At 36.5% G+C, this 17622-nt stretch overlaps 1 protein-coding gene across 1 annotated transcript; it reads left to right on the top strand.

Annotated features, from left to right (window-relative positions):
- Window positions 1–14015: 14015 nt before the first annotated feature.
- LOC129747648 (dynein intermediate chain 3, ciliary) lies at window positions 14016–17112 on the top strand. Its single transcript, XM_055741949.1, has 5 exons — window positions 14016–15194; window positions 15254–15667; window positions 15726–15855; window positions 16780–16863; window positions 16924–17112. The coding sequence occupies exons 1-5, from the start codon at window positions 14121–14123 to the stop codon at window positions 16977–16979; spliced, it is 1758 nt and encodes a 585-aa protein (XP_055597924.1). The 5' UTR covers window positions 14016–14120; the 3' UTR covers window positions 16980–17112.
- Window positions 17113–17622: the final 510 nt, after the last annotated feature.

Genomic DNA, 17622 nt, shown 5'->3' with positions numbered 1-17622 from the left:
ACCAAAACCAAAGGAAAAAATCTTTTGTTTTTGCGGCACTTTCCTTTGAAATAAAAAATCTTTGGTATAAGAACACACCCGAAGTTGTACACGTCCTGATAATAACTTGTCGCCAGTGAGTGTCGCCAGTAAATGTCGCCAGCGCTCATTGACGATAACTCCGGTTTGGGGATTCAGCGACAATATTTCTTGTTATCTGAGGTGGCACCGAGATATTTCAATTCAATCAAATAGGGTAGAAGCACTAGTTATTGAACAGGTACCAGATATTGAACACTAGTAAAACATTAACCGATTAAAATTCGTTGTGCTACTGTTGAAGCATTTTATACCTATGTTCAAATTTTTATCAAGAATCTCGGACTCTTAAAGCCACAGTCCCCGAAACTTGAATATGTGTTCAAATTTTGGCTTGGTTTTTCGACTGGATGAAGAAAACAGCCTATTTTTGATCGGGGGAAAAATTGGATAAAAGACAAATAAGCGTCTAAGATAATGACTGTTTTAAACTTTTCTCTTTTTGAAAAATTTCTGGAAGAGTGGAGCCTTTATTATCGTTATTTTCTTAAAATTTAACAAATTAAAGTGTTCAATCATTGGATCACAGAAAACGCCAATGTTTCAGTTATTGAACGTTCAATCTTACAGTACTCGTTTCGTAAAGAAATGCATGTACCAGTTATTGAACAAACATCGGTTGGTGTTTGGAAATGTAAACAAACTGTTTCTTGATTGCTAGTTCAACCAAAATCGCCCCTGCAAGGAATACTATCAAGCGAAATACCCCTGAATACATGCAATGATATTCAATATTTACGTGTTCAATAATTAGAACATTGCCTGTTCAATATTTGAATCATTGTGTTTAATCATTGGGACAAAAGTATTTTTGAATAAAAAGGCTTAAATAATAATTTTAAAACATATTTCCACGAAAAAAAATATATCGATTCGAAGCAGAGAAATAAGCTTAAGGGGGGGGGGGTAGGGTCTAACACTTTCAAAAAATCGATTTTTTTATTTTTGTATTTTCTTATTGGAAAACATTTCAAGAATGTTGTGTCAAATTTTCGAGTCAATTGAAGCCAAACTTTAGAAGTTATAGGCCTTTATCTCCTCCTATCTAATACTGCAAGAAAGCAAGAGCAGAAACTTCAAACGCGTTTTTCTCGAAAGCACATTTTTAAAGTCCGTGGACATCGTCATTTGAAAACTACTTATCCGATTCTTTTCAAATTTGGAACATATTTTCTACATATAAAATACCAGACCCCAACGTTTTTCTTTTTCGATTTTTTTACTTTGGGGAGATTTTACTGGTGAAAAATGGCGGATTTTTAAGTGAAAAATCGTAGTTTTTATTTAAAACAGTCACAAAAATTTCATAAAAATATTTTTAAGTTAAATAAAAACGTTGGGGTCCAGAAAAACATCTATTAAAAATATTTTGCTCTGATTTTTTGACTTCAGATGATTCTGTGCCGAGATACAGTGTCCACCGCAAATCCTGTTTTCTAAAAGGCATCCTCGAAAGTGCTCCATCACCGGCTCATTTTTCAATATTTTTCTACGAAAAAATTACTAAATGTTCTTTTAACAATGCTTTGTATAATGCAAAAAATTTGAAAACATTTGTTTAAACGATAGCTCTAGAAAAAAATCGTGAAAATGGTGTTTTTTTTTATACCCGTTATACCCTACCCCCCCTTTAAGTTACGCTATCAAAATTTTATCAGAAAAACCTATCTAGTGTTCTTACCCTACTGCCAATGTCTTGGAGGTTATGTGACTTTTGGTGTTACGGTAATTGAAATGTTCGTTAATTTGCATTAATAATTGAAACTGATATTAGCAGTTAGCAACAATAAAAGTAACTTTATAAATTGTGTTGATTTCCTACAAAATTATAACCTACCATTGGGGGTACACCCTATCATGCTATCAGTACTCTATGCTGGGCGTGCAACTATCTAAACATTTCAAAAGGTATTGGTAAAATATGCTGAAGAGATCCATATACGAAGCGCTGGCGATGTTGTCCGAATCACATCGAAATCATTCTGTTAACTATTCCCGGCAAGTGAAGTTACGCTGACAATTTCGGGAAGGTGTGATGCTGGAAAACGGTTGAGAATTTGGAGAAGAAAAGGGATTCACCACATGACTTATATGGCAATAATAAATTATCTTTTAAAATATTCTTGTACTATACATAAATTTTGTGCATATTGATTACTGTTTGCATACTCAAAGGCGCTTATCGTTCACTGTTTATAACGACTAAAATGCATGTTTATTTAAACTATGTTTAATTAATTTGTTGTAAGCTGTATTCCTTTCGTAGTTTTGGCATAAGATGTGAATCGACTTCATAAAATAACGAAAAAGTTGATCCAATTTTTTTCATCAAAAAAAGAGTATATTTGGTCATATTTCACAAAAAGAAGAGTACGCCCATTTCTCGATCGTAAAAGAGTACATTCTACGTATGGTATCCCTAGTTTGAGTCCTTGTGGACGGGGGATCATCACCACCATCAGGAATGATTTTACGCATCATAATTTCTTCTCTCAGCTTTGCTCTCTGCCCAAATCACCACCCACCGTGCCTACTCGGAGTGCAAACAAACACGTTTCGCTGGACGCGCTGCTTGTGGTTCTAGAAATTCAGGAATGATTTTACGTTTATAATTTTCATATTTTTGTGAAATCTCACAGCGTAAATTGTTGCATCTCACTAGAATGTAGATTAAATTTGATTTCCAATGAATATACTTTTGATTGGTCCAAACAAAGTAAAAGCACTGAAAATCCGAGTACAACCTGACGCCCTGACGGTGGACCACAAAAACAGATGAAATTGCAATTTCTAAAAAAATCGCGCAAAGTAATGAACTTTGAAAAATTCCAGTAAATTCAATTTGTGTTGCATCGAGAATCTAAAGACAGCAAAATGTTAGAATTTCAATAAATTTTGTAGTCATATTTTTTAAAAAACTATTCCATCGCTCAAACAGTATTTACTAGCAATCGAATGAAAAGTAGGTTTTTCAGACCACATTTTTGAACTTTTTGTGACCATTTCATCAAAAAACATTAAAAAATATTTCTTGGCTTCATGATGTAGGAATTAACTTCAGCATTCATATGCATAAGGCAAATATTTTTTGGACGTGTTTTTTCGGTTTTTTTTCTTTCATGCTAAATAACGAGAAAATATTTATAATGTTCTAAACATATTTTACTGGCATTACAAAGTTTCTATTGATATAAGTTTTGTTTAGATCAGTTGGACACGCCAAAAGTTATAACGATTTGAGCTTGTAGTGTCAAATTGAAACTGCTGATTAGGGTAATGAAATCTGATGCGGATGAGGGTTAAAGTGAACCCAAGTGCTACAAGTTTCAACAGGCATCGTGCGGCTCTCAACTGTTGCGTACGCTTCGTCTATGGTTTGGATAGGTACGCACATCTTAGTCAGCTGCAGAAATGCTTAATTGCTTCACTGGCATTCGCTACCTTCTACATTAAAACGAACGATACAGGAAGCATGACTAAGAGAGGCTGCCTAAAGCTTTGGAACCGTAATTGATTTATTTTATATTCGAATCAAATAAGTGTAGTTTGAAAGTTAAAGTTAATGTATTAGAATGTTAGAATGATGAAATGTAAAATTCATGTACCTATAGGTATACTAGATTTTAAATTCCCATACCACCGAGAATATTGAGCGAGACGAGGATTTTCGGAAAAATCAAAAGGTATCTCAAGTTACGTTTGAACTAAAAAATCCCTAAAAGGGTAGGGGAGAATGAGGATACTTGATCCCTGGGGATACTTGATTCCTTAGCTATATCTCGAAACTGGAATGTCGTACAAAGATCAAATGTTCTAGAAAAATGAGCCAAATGGAACAAAACAGCAGTGGTTGAAGCTCAAAATTTTTTAACAAAATAAGTTTTGGGTTATTGAACTTTGTTCGAAAAATTTCACAAAATGTGACTTGAAGATGTTATTTCATCGTTTTAAAATGTTCCTAACATGGAAATATTATATAAAAAAATATTTTTTCCAACACATCAATCTTTCGAGTGTAGAATGAACTTCGAAATACAATATTTTCAAAGCGATGGAAAACTCCCAACTTTTTTCAGAAAAAGTTTTCTAAAATGTTGATTTTGGGTACTGTTCTGTTTGGGAACCCCTGTACTATAGCATAAACCCGAGTTAGAGAAGCGGAGGTATTTGAAGATCAACAATAATAAAATTGATCTGCTGATGTTACTATACTCGCATCTCCTAGGTCTAGTCTAGGGTTGCCATCCGTCCCGCAAAAGCGGGACATGTCCCGCTTTTTTGTTGAATGTCCCGCTGTCCCGCTTTTTCCTCAAAATGTCCCGCTTTTTTTTCAAGGAAAACTAAAAAAAAAAATACAGACTAACACTGTAAAAAATCAAACTTTATCCTCTTCATGATTAGGTCTTTTTTCTCAAAATAAGCAACACAACACAAAAAATATATAATTGGTCTTTTTTCTCAAAATAAGCATCAATTTTTCAGAGTTTACATAAGACAATACTAAAAAGCCCTGAAGTTACAATAAGATTCAAATCAATTAATCGTTCTTAGAGCACGTTCAACCAATGAAAAAACTTTAGTATATATGATGAAAATTTTGTTTAAGTTGCTTCTAAATGATTATAAATCTTAATTTTTCGACAGAATCTAAGTTCAATTGCCTTTTACGCACCATCATTTCCAACTTAATTAGTCAAGTATACAATGATGGAAATTTTCTTGAGTTTCAAATTTTTGAAACAAATTTGAAATATACATATTTGTTAATGCACAAAGGTTTTTTACACGATATTTAATTCGCCGTTTACATGTAGGACTTGAAATATTTCTCTCAGATAACATGTTAATCAAGGTTGCCGAATTCACAGATAAATCTATAATTACAAAGAATTTTGAGCAAAATTTAATCACAGTATTTTCGTCACAAAACACAGAATTTCAAAAATATTCACAGATTGCACATAATTTTAAAATTGCAAACGTTTTTTTCCGAATTATTATTTTTACCTCGTTATACATTTTAAATTTTTAAGTATGAATTGGGAAATATGATAAGATTAGTAATGTTCTTTAATTTTTCTTAAGTAAAATGTAAAAAAGACGCAAATTGACATGAATTTTAATGAAATTATTGAAGAAAGTGCCACAGAAAACCAACACAGAATTTTTGGATAAAATCTTAGAATGTCAGGTTTTTTCATCGTAAAAACACAGAATTTGTTTTGACAACCTTGGTGTTAAATTGCGAGAACCGTAAATAACCGTGTTTAAGGCAAAAAACCGTAGTCATGTTAGAAAACCTGAGCAAAATCAATCCGTGTTAAAAAAATCTTAGTGTACTTTCTTTAAATAACCTTGGCTGATTGCTGACGTATAAGTATGGCAATTCAATTAGGCTTTTTTTAAGAGTTTCTTAAATGTCCCGCTTTTTTCTGCTGTGTTCCGCTTTTTTGTCGTGAAATGTCCCGCTTTTTTCTGAAAGTATCTGGCAAGCCTAGTCTAGTCCCATACATGCCCTTTCCTTCCACCGTACACGAATAATAGGCGTCGTCATCGGAGGAATGGATCATCGATGATCAGCAATGATCATTCGGGCGAGTGAAAAGAGCGTGAGAACCTGATAACAATACGATTGCTTCAAAAAATGCCCTTTACAACTGCAGAGCCGCGAACGACTGAACCGACGACCGATCCAACAGTTGACCATCCACTACCGATCGACACCGAACTCGTCTGAACCCTAGCCGGGTATTCAAAGGCTTCTTTTTAAAGTTTAAATTTAAGTTTAATTTAGCGTTAAGAAAAAGAATCGCTAATATAGAGTAAATGTTAAGCTAATCCGCGAGTTATTTTAATTGCTCCGAGAATCCTCTCTTCCAAGGGGAAGAATTTGCATGCTGCACGACGACCACTGGCTGAATTTTTGGGCTACAACGACGGTTGGCTTCTAGGTCGGACAAGCCATCCCCCGACGGATATTCTGGTACCAGGTTTGTGATAATTGGCCTATCCGGAGCCAAACAGGTACAATTGATCCCTTATATATGGGTACAAATGATCCCGGTATATTCTTCTTCTCAATGGATCGTGGTCATTGCTGATTACGAGATTACTAATATTTATCCAATAGCTTATATTCATCCATCAATTATCTGAAGAAACGGCTAAAATAATTGATTTTCTCTTATTTATAAAAAATTGCGCCTGTAAGTATGCAATGTTATAGGGGTTGAGAATAAGCTATAGATTTTTTTTCAGACAATTAGGCTGGAACAAATTTCAATTTCTTCTTTTGTCACTCCCCCCCCCCCCCCCCTTCGAAATTTCCAAAAACCCGAAGGGGGAAAAAAATAAAGTTTGAAGTATTTTATGTAAATTTCGAAAAAAAAACTCAAATATCCGAAAGATTATAAGACCAAAAAACAAATTTTGGAAGATGGGAGGTATTTCACCTTTTCTATTCATGATTTCATTGAATTTTTCGATAAAAAATTGCTTGATCTATAGATTTTGTGCAATGGTATTGTATGCAATTTGGTTGCATACAAGATTTCGTGCAATTTATTCCAATTAATTTGTTTTTTGCATTATTTTTTATTCTCCCCCCCCCCTTTCGATGTTCATACTCCGAGTGACAAAAGAAGGATTTGAAATTTGTTCCGGCCTTATAGATTGTGAAATGAGAACAAACATGACCAAAATAGTCAATTAACATTCTATCTTGGGGTTTTGTTTGATTTTTTCCATGGATTAGGGCTTCCTGAATAAAGGATCAAGTCTCCCCTAACTTCAAAAATATCGCAATTTTTTTACTCCCACGAATATGCTTCTAGTTCATCTACAGGTTAAAATATCGTTCTAATTTTAGGAGCATAGAAACTTTAAGTAACACGCTGTCAGAAAATTTTAAAGAGTGCGAGTTGCTAAATTTTTCCAAAAAGATATGGTGAAAATAAGAAAAAGGGATCAAGTATCCCCACTCTCCCCTACGATTTGGCCCACCTGAAGGTGCACATTTCACCCCAAAACAGTGAGTTATGATAAAACGAGTTTTTACACTAATTACACTAGTTTACAACATTTTTGAACTAAGTAAACTGAAGATCATTTTTAATTTGAAATCGGGCTCTGAATCCGAATATGAAATTCTAAAAAATCTCAGTAGAACAGTTTTTGAGTTATGCTCCATATATGAAAATTTGGAAAAATAAAAAAAAAATTGCTATCGATCACCTAAACTTCATTTTTGAGTATGACATTGTTGATATTAGTGACTTTATAATAGAAAAAAATATAAAAAATGCTTTTTTTAGAGAAAATCTGATTTTTCTATTGACCTTAAGTATCAATTCAAAACGAAGATTTCAAGTGGTTATTTATCAAAATCGGTTGAAAATTGAAGAAGTTATTGCTTTACCATAACAATAATTTTTGCATTTTTGAATAAGGCTGGAACAAATATTAATTTCATCTTTTGTCACCACCCCCCCTCCCCCCACCCTTCGAAATTTCCGAAAAAAACCGGAGTGGGAATAAATAAAGTTTGAAGTATTTTATGAAAATTTCGAAAAAAAAAATCCGAAAGATTACAAGACCAAAAAACAAATTATGGAAGAAGGAAGTTTTAACCTTTTGTATTCTTGATTTTATTGAATTTTGCGATAAAAATTTACTTGATTTATTAATTTTGTGCAATGATATAGTATGCAGGTTCTCTGTAGCAGTACCTGAATGTGATCATTTAGAGCAAATCGTTGTGCGAATCAAGGATCAATGCCGTTTCGTTTACTTGTGCTGTGTTTACTTTAGACCTAATAGCGAAACTACTCTATATTCGTCCCATATGTCAGCAATTGATCGATTAACGAATTCGGCAACTAGTCAAGATATTATCGTAGTAGCCGGGGATTATAACCTACCGAACTTAAAGTGGAGTTTTGACGAGGATACTAATAGTTTTCTGCCGGTAAACGCCTCAACTGAACAGGAACTGGCAGTAATTGAGTGCACTATTGCATCTGGTTTATCTCAGATGTGCTCTCTCGTTAACGCTAATGGCAGAATTCTCGACTTAATATTCTTGAATAGACCAGATCTTGCAGAAATTGTAACCCCACCACACGCCATTTTAAACACCGATCGACATCATCACCCTTCAATTTTATTAATAGACAATCCTTACGGAGCATGTAGTATGGAAACAGTTCACCCCGTATCCTGTGAATTAGATTTCATGCACTGTGATACCGATCGTGTGATAGAATCGTTAGCAGAAACAAATTGGATCTCTACTTTTGCCAATCTGGATATCGACAGTGCTCTTTCCATATTCTATGACCACCTTTGGGGTTTACTTCGTGAGTGCACCCCTCCCAGACGACCAAACCGGCATAAGCCGTTTAAGCTCCCTTGGTGAAACTCGGAACTTCGTAGAAGGCAGTTCGGAAAGCCCGAAAACGTTACTTCAAGGATAAATCTGATTATAACAAGGCTATCCTATCTGGTTTAGAAGTTGAGTACTCAACCCTGCGAAACACTGCCTTTAAACGATACATTTTAAACATCGAACGCAACGTAAAGCAAGATCCATCGAGTTTTTGGAAATTTATGAACAGCCGCCGCCTCAAAAATACGATTCCATTTTCTGTATCGTTTCATGGACGCATCTCGAGTAGCATCAGGGAATCGGCTGATTTATTTTCAGAATTCTTCAGCAGTGTTTATAGCTCGTCTAATCCTGATTGCGCTGATACCAATTTTGGAACTCTACCGAACTATGATGTCAGGCTCCCACAACCTCAATTTACCGATCAGGAAGTGTTAAACGTACTCAGTTCGCTCGATCCATCGAAAGGTCCAGGTCCAGATGGCATTCCATCGTCATTGGTTTCGAGATTAGCTGTATCTCTTGCAACACCGCTTTGTTTAATTTTCAACCGATCAATCTCAGAAGGCGTTTTTCCTAGCCATTGGAAAATCGTTTCTATATCGCCGATTCATAAGTCTGGGAATGCGCATCGTGTGGAGAACTACCGGCCGATTTCAATCCTCTGCTGTTTTTCAAAGGTGCTTGAAGTTTTGATGTACGAAAAGCTCTATTCAGCAGCTACTCCGATACTTGCCGAAGTCCAGCACGGGTTTATCCGGAGTGGACTCAATATACGTCGACTTTGCCAAGGCCTTCGACAAAGTACCTCATATGGTCGTGATGGAGAAAATAAAACGCTATGGTTTCCCTGAATGGGTAAGCAAATGGTTGCACTCTTACCTGCTTATTCGTCAAGGCTTCGTAAATATCCGTGGAATTCACTCCACTATGTTTACTATGCCGTCTGGTGTCCCGCAAGGTAGTCACTTAGGACCACTTATTTTCGTGATTTCCATAAACGACTTAGCAACCGTCCTTCAATCGCCAAAACTACTGTTCGCAGATGATTTGAAAATCTACCGGATCGTTGACTCAAGAGTGGACTGCGCTGCGCTCCAAGAAGACATTAACAGACTTCTCGCATGGTGTGGAAAACATGGAATTGAAGTAAACGCTGATAAGTGCAAGTGCATCAGCTTTTTTAGAACCAGAAACTCTTTGGTCTTTGATTACGCTTTTGGTGGCACTCCGCTCGAAAGAGTTGTCACAATTAAGGATCTTGGTGTAACCTTTGATCAGAAACTCTCGTTTAATCGTTTAATCAGCATATCGCAACAACAACAGCTAAAGCCCTCGCTTTGTTTGGATTCCTGCGACGAAATACTTTGAGCTTTGAGGGTCCATACGCTCTCAAGACAGTGTTCTGCTTTTTGGTGCGAAGTGTCTTGGAGTATGCGGCACCAGTTTGGGCACCCTACCACTCTGTCCATATCGAACGAGTCGAACGAATTCAGAGAAAATTTATTCGTTACGCGTTGCGTCAACTGCCATGGCGAGACCCTGTAAGGCTACCACCCTACCCACAAAGGTGTGCTCTTTTGTCTATACCGTCCCTAGGCCAAAGAAGAACATATTTGCAGCGAATGTTTGTATACGATATCCTGACAAACGCTGTAGACTGTCCTCAATTGCTCCAAAGCTTGAGTTTGCACGCCCCAGCCCGCCGTTTGCGTAATCAAACCACTCTTTGGCTACCTAGAAGCAGAACAGTTTTTGGACAAAACCACCCGCTGAATCGATGTTGTCAAGTCTTCAACGATGTTTCACACTTGTTTGACTTCAGTGTATCCAAATCAATGTTTAAATGTGCAATACGTAACGTTCCCTAGTTTTAACATAGTTTTAATTTAAACATAAGTTAATTTTAATATTCGGTCTGTATGGCAGCAGTCAAAGACTTAAATAAATAAATAAAAAAAAATTGTTGAATACAAGCTTTCGTGCAATTTATTCCAGTTTATTTTGAAAGAAAGGTGGATAGAGATCCTTTGCTCTACACTAGCTGCTTTTCAGTTTCTCCTCTGTGGTTTCTCATGCATTTAGTTAGCTAGTGTAGAGCAAAAGCGGGACAAATGTTGGCCTCTTGGTCAACACTTCGTAGCTTCCCACAATTTATGTCGTGCCATAATCAGTCCGCACGAGTCTGCCGTTCAAATGGTAATGTCTAGCGTCGCTGAAACTCCCGTAGAAATCCCTGTAGAGTCAAGAATAACTGATGATGAGGTGATAGCTTCAATCAAAGTAACAAAAAATATAAAAGCTCCTGGTTTTGATGGTGTTTTCAACCTGGAGTTGAAAAACTTGAGTACGACATTCTTTGCTCACCCGAATATATGGTCTTCAGTAAATGCCTTGAGCTTTCCCATCTCGATAGAAGCTAGCAAAAATTATACCAATCCATACGCCCGGCAAAGACCCCACAAGCGCTAAAAGCTATCGACCCATCAGTTTACTGTCCTCCATCTCGAAGTCATTTGAAAAGCTGATTCTTAACCGTTTACTAGAGTTCTCAAACCAGAATAACATCTCTCTCAGAACAATTCGGATTTAGAAGACCGCCGGCCGTGGCCTAGAGGATAGCATTCCAGTCTTCTAAGCCAGAGTCCATGAGATCGAATCCCGATCACGGCACACATAGTACTCTTTCTATGGACTGGTGGTTTTAGCATTTGTAAGATGCTAGCCATAATATCCTTGAAAGATGTACGCCTTAGAGTTAAGTAAATTAGATCTCTTCAAAGAAACATGAAGTTTCACTGAGATCCTATATGTGTGTGTTCGTTTTTAAAAAGAAGAGGTTATTCCACAGTCTATCAATTGCTTAGGGTTACCAACATCTTAAGGCGGAACAATTCCGTATCAAAAACATCTACCATGGCCTTTCTGAATATCGAAAAGGCGTTCGATAATGTAGGGCATGATGGTCTTGTATATGAGCTGCACCGATCCAACTTCCCCATATACATCGTGAAAATAATTAAAAACTATCTTGCGGATAGAAAGTTTCAGGTCTTCTTGAGCGGCTCTCAACCTGAAACATTCATCGTGGATGCTGGAGTTCCACAAGGAAGCCTCCTTGGACCTATCCTATTTAATATTTACACCTCAGACTCGTCCCCTTCCGGTGGTGGCATAATATCTATGTTTATAGATGATACAGCCATCATCTATAAGGGTCGAGTGATTCGAGCTCTGACACGAAAACTACGAGAAGGCCTACATTTTCTATCCGACTACTATAACAGCTGGAAGATTTTTATCAACGCGGCCAAAACACAAACTATCCTATTTCCACACTCCAAATCACCTCGGCTTGTTCCACCTGGTAATTTAAAAATCTATCTTGCCAACACTCCCATTGACAAGCACCATTCTTTTGACCCTTGCACAAAACTGATGGCCTCGATCAATCACGGAGTGCGTAAGTTGAACAAAGTCTAATCAAATATGTTATCTGAAGTTTTAAATGCATTATCATATCTAAGCACTTCAAGTTCATTGATTTAAGGTGGAATGAGTAGTCAACTAAGCTAAGCTAAGCTAAGCTATCTTGCCAATACTCCCATTGAATGGTCGAGTGAAGTAGTTTACTTTGGTCTAACCCTTGACAGCAAATTGCTATTCAGATCCCACATAAAAATAATTAATACAAAATGAACAATCATGAAACGATCTCTTTACCCCCTTATAAACAGAAAATTTTCCCTTACTCATAAAAATAGACTTGCAGGCTACAAGCAAATAATCCTTCCCCTAATCGAGTATGCGTTACCAGTCTGGGAGACATGCGCTAATACCTATCATTCTAGGCTACAAATCATCCAGAATAACTTCCTCCGAATGATTCTAAACAGCCCCCCAAGAACTAGAAACTCTGAAATCCACCAACTAGCTAGTCTTCAGATGCTTGGAGTACGGAATTCAATAGTCCTGTCTAGATTTAGAGAGTCATGCGCCAGATCCAGCTATCAGATCAAAATGATATGCTAGTTTTAGGCTATGATCATTTAGTATACGGGCACTTTATTTCGGTGATAGCTACGTTACTAGAGCTCGGATATGCATAACTTTAATAGCATCGTGTTGGTTTTGAAAAAGACTATCTTGCCTATTTTTGATAGATTTTTAAGTTAACGTGTGTTTGAGATATTTACGATGCAAAAAGACATGGTAAAAATAAGTTTGCACAATCACTTCGGAAATTCTTCATTGTCGACTTAAAAACTCATGAACTGTTGATTTTTTCTATTTTTTTTTTTTGGCTCAAATAGTTAAGAAGTATAAGGAGCTATTAGGATGCTCACGAAGTTCAAACCAAGCATCGGTTGGGACTCTTGATCACAAGTATGGGTAAAAAGATTATGGTTTTTGAGAATAACTAAAAGTAGACCGCTTAACTATGCAGTAAATCCGTTTCCGGCTGGCAAAAAGTGTTGCCTTACTAGTAGAAACCGAGTAAATAACTAATAATGAGCAGTTCCATGGATCGCAATCTGTGCAACCGGTTTTTACGCAATGTGACAGATGTGTTCTGATGAACAAAGAAATTTATGATACAACCGAATTAAAGAGGTCAAATTCTTCGGGATCCCTACTTATGAAAAAGTTCGAACTAGATTGCAATTTGTTTTTCCAGCTGAATTTGTGTAAAATATCATGATTTTCCTGTTGCTCCTGTTGTAAAAAAAATAAATCAATACTTGACTGAAAAAAGTGTGCAAAGATAAAAAAGAGATTATATGAAAAAGTTAGAGTATTTCTTGAAATCATTGATAAACCTTTTTTTTTATATTTTTACATTAAATGTCATATTAACACCTCCATTTCCTCCATAGAAAGATTTTCGATCTAATGAATAGTTTTTAAAATACACACGTTTGTAACTGCCCGGATACTAAATTATCATAGCCTTAGTCTCAAGAATTCATAGTAGTAGTTAGGTAGGTTACCAAATTCAATCAATTGAAACTCTAATACTCCTTGTGCGAGAAAAATTTTAAATAGGTTTTGACAATCGGAAATAAAACTATAACCTACATATGTTTAGTAAGTCTCGATAAAATAGCAGTTAAAACTGAAAATACTGGAAATAAAAAAACATTAAAACTTGAAAAAACTTGGTATCCTCGCTTCCATCGCCCATTGTACCAGACATCTACATAGTTCCCTGAAAATTGATTGACACCACATCGAGCTCAAAACAACGTGACCATGAATATGTCTATTTATGGTTTGGCCACCTGTTGCTGCTTTTTGGCGGGCTTGCAAAACTCATGATCGCAAATGCAACCATTTTGGCCACGTGTCTAAATGCTTGCAAGGAACATAGGCTTACCTACTTACGTTTGTTTGGTTGATTTCGTAGCTAAAACAATTTTGGTTTGTTGTTTCCTGTATCAGAAAAGAGGGACACGCGCATTTATTCCACATGTTCAACAGCTGGCCGCTTTGAGACTTCCTTCAGTCTGCGGTTACTACGATACGGTCTTCGTTGAGCTGAAGTAAACAACCTTGATGAGCAGAAAAGAAAATTTAGTTTTCTTTAGAAAATTGATAAATTTCTGAAGCTCGGTGCGTAGTTTAATCTTTCTCGGAGGATTGTTTTGCATTCAAAATGGATATCGAGTACCCTTACCAGAAGGAGCGTCGTGAGTTTGGCAGACAGTGTCTGTTTTCCGATAAGAATAAGATCGAGTTTTCGGAAGCGGCGAATCATGAGCTGTTCAAGGAATACATCCTTAGGGATCCAGTACATTTGGGAACTCAGCTAAGCCGTCAGATGGCATTGACGGAAATCAATACCGAAAGTGCTGAATACGCTGACCGTGGAATATTGCACTCCGAAGGCGGTTGGCCCAAGGATGTAAATTTTCTGGACCCGGAGCAAACGGTCCGCTACCGAAGAAAGATCGAGAAAGACGAAAACTATGTCACCCAGTTGACTTCGTTGACGAAACCTATGGAGCATTACATCTATCAGAATAACGCCGTCAACATCTACGAGAACTACTTTGAGGGTCTCGAACCTGCTCCGCTGATGGAGAAGAGTAGTTCTCGTACGCTGAATGTATATCGGGATCCTTCGATTTACAAGCAACCGGTTACGCACCTTTCGTGGTCTCCTGATGGAGGTTCCAAGATAGCTGTTTCGCATTGTAACATGAACTTCCAGGAAATCACTGGCAAGGCCGTTTGCTCGTACATCTGGGAAATTGAAAACCCCAATGCCCCTCTGCTGAGATTTACGCCCCACAGTTCGATGATCTGCCTTGAGTATAATCAGAAGGATCCGACGACTCTTGTCTGCGGCATGTACAATGGACAAGTAGCAGCCTGGGACACGAGAAATGAGAAAGCGCCGATCATGATCAGTGAGCGCGAATTTTCTCATCGAGCTCCGGTCAATTCAACGCTCTGGATCAATTCTAAAAGTGGAACAGAGTTTTTCTCTGGCTCATCGGACAGTCAGGTTATGTGGTGGGACACCAGAAAACTTTCCCAGCCCATCGATATGCTTCTGATGGATCCCATAAAGTCGGACGAACAAGATCTGTCTCGGTCATATGGAGTAAGCGTTCTAGAGTACGAAACATCGATTCCTACAAGGTTCATGTGTGGAACTGAGCAGGGAATGCTTTTTTCCTGCAATCGGAAGGGAAAATCTCCACAGGAGAAAATTGTGTTTAGGGTAAAGCCAAATTTGTTCGTTGTCTTTATGACATTCTATTGCCAAAAACTTCATTGCAGCTACCATGTCACACCGGACCAATCTACTCCCTAACTCGTAATCCAGCATTCGTGAAGAATTTCCTAACAGTTGGGGATTGGATCGCTCGCATCTGGTCTGAAGATTGTCGTGAGAGCTCAATTATTTGGACCAAACATCATTCGGTGATGCTCACCGATGGGGTCTGGAATCCTACGCGCTACTCCATTTTCTACGTTAGCCGCATGGATGGTGTTTTGGATGCTTGGGATTTGCTACAGCAACAAAATGATCCTATTCTAAGCATAAAAGTGTGCGACGAGAGTTTGAAATGCCTTCGGGCACACGAGGGTGGATATTTGGTTGCCGCCGGAAGCACCAAAGGAGCAACTTTCTTGCTGGAGATGTCAGAAAATATGACTTCCATTAAAAATGACAAACCCCTGCTAACGGCTGTAATTTAATTACTATAATATCCATAGAAAAAGATTAAAGTGAATTTGAATTTTCCAGATGTTGGAACGAGAAAACCGCAGAGAGAAGATCCTCGAAGCAAAGTCACGTGAAATGAAACTAAAGGTTCGAACTTTGAACAGGCAAGACGAAGCCGTGGATGAAAAACCCAAACTGTTCCAATGTCAATGTGAGTATTTTTTTTATATTAATGACACTTTAATATGTGTGGATATTACGCCGGAAAAAAATTCCAAATCCTTCTTTTGTCACTTGGGGTTGGAACATCGCGAGGGGGTGGGTATTAAAAAATAAATCAAAAAACTAATAAATTAGAATAAATTTCACAAAAGCAAGGCCAAGATTTAGTGATCCTTAAACAATCGATTGGGGGTCAATAAAAATTTAAAGTAGGATTCCAATCTCAGAATTCAGAACCAGAACTCTTCATATGAATTCAGAGTCAGAATCAATTTTTTTTGGATAAATAACTACCGTAAGTTTAATTTTGAACTTTAGTTTTTATTCAGCTTATAAGTAAAAAGTAAAGAGAGGATGTTCGATGTATTTTTTATATCTTTATTAGAGAGACTTCCAGCCTTTGGCTTGTTCGCCTCATATAATATGTTCGATTTAAAAATTAATGAAGAGTTCGTAAGAAGAAGTAATAAAAAGATCACAAATATTAGATTCAAATTATAGGAAAGGAGAGGAAAACTTCTTAACAAACGGGTGCTTAAACCAACCTTAGTTTAATATTTACTTAATTATCTTTAATAGTGAACTGTTGTGGGGAAAATTATGATCTATAAGTCTTCCTTCCATTTTTTTTTATCTTTCCATCCACATACAAATTTTCAATTCGAATGTTCCTTGTCCAGAAAAATTAAATTTTTAACCCACATGTCTTATCAAAATTTAAATCGTAATCAGAGTCCAAAATCAGAAAAAAGAAAATGAAAAGAAAGGGAGTTAAAATTTGCCTTAGCGCAAGCAATTCTTGATTAACCGAAAAAGTGCGGTGTACACTTTTGGATATGTTTATATTCTTAGATGCGTAGCAGAATAAATGAAGGGAATACAAGAACAATATACATATTTCTATTTTTTTTAGCTGCGTGTGAAGCTGCCGAGCAGGAATATCTTCTTACACTGGAGAAAGAGAAAAAATCAAGAGCACCCGAAGAAATCGATCCCGGTAAATTAACTCTTCCTTAAATATTTTATTTTGCATTGATTTTATTTTTGAAATTTACAGAATATGATCCCAAGACAATCAAGGAAATAACATCAGATGAACAATTTGACGATTGAGTTAAAACTACGATGGAAAACTAAAAATAGAAACATTTTCTCTTGTAACCATATCAAAATATGTATATTTTTAAAACTCTCTTCAATAGAAATGATACACTTGGTTCAAATCTTTTGAGCATGAATTAATACCAGAAATCAGTGTAGTTGAAGCACATATTAGCTCTCATATATATTTCATTTGATAAAAAGTAAATATTTTCGTTGTAAATTGTTTTTTACTTGGGGAGGCTTCTTGAAAATTACTGCTAAGGTGACATCGTTTAATTGTGTAATAAAAAAAAACCAACATTTTGACCGTCACACACAGGGGTGAAACACAAAAAAGGCGATCCAAACTATTTTCGGCCGAAACCATGCTCTAGTCCTATAATATCTTCGGGACAAATAACCAACATTACAAGGGCTATAAAATGAACTTTTCGAAAAACTGATCACCTGACAGTGAGTAAAGAAAATTATTATTTTAATTATCCATTTCAGAGCTTTAATGTCTAAGACAAGTTTTTAGTTTGTCCTTCGTCAAAAAAGTCATTATCGTATTGACAACCGTTTCAAAGTTATGAAATTTTTTAAAGAGATATCTTTTTATTTCAGTTTTTCTTCTATATTTTTTGCAAGTGATTTTTGATATAAAATATGT

Source organism: Uranotaenia lowii, chromosome 2, assembly GCF_029784155.1.
Source record: "Uranotaenia lowii strain MFRU-FL chromosome 2, ASM2978415v1, whole genome shotgun sequence".
NCBI lineage: Eukaryota > Metazoa > Arthropoda > Insecta > Diptera > Culicidae > Uranotaenia > Uranotaenia lowii.
This window is presented reverse-complemented; position numbering and strand designations above follow the sequence as displayed.

Bases quoted from the DNA above. Each gene is read 5' to 3' on its own strand.
- LOC129747648 (XM_055741949.1), top strand. From the start codon at position 14,121: ATGGATATCGAGTACCCTTACCAGAAGGAGCGTCGTGAGTTTGGCAGA. The intron at 15,195-15,253 runs GTAAAGCCAAAT...ACTTCATTGCAG, and splicing joins AGGAGAAAATTGTGTTTAGG to CTACCATGTCACACCGGACC. The intron at 15,856-16,779 runs GTGAGTATTTTT...TATTTTTTTTAG, and splicing joins CAAACTGTTCCAATGTCAAT to CTGCGTGTGAAGCTGCCGAG.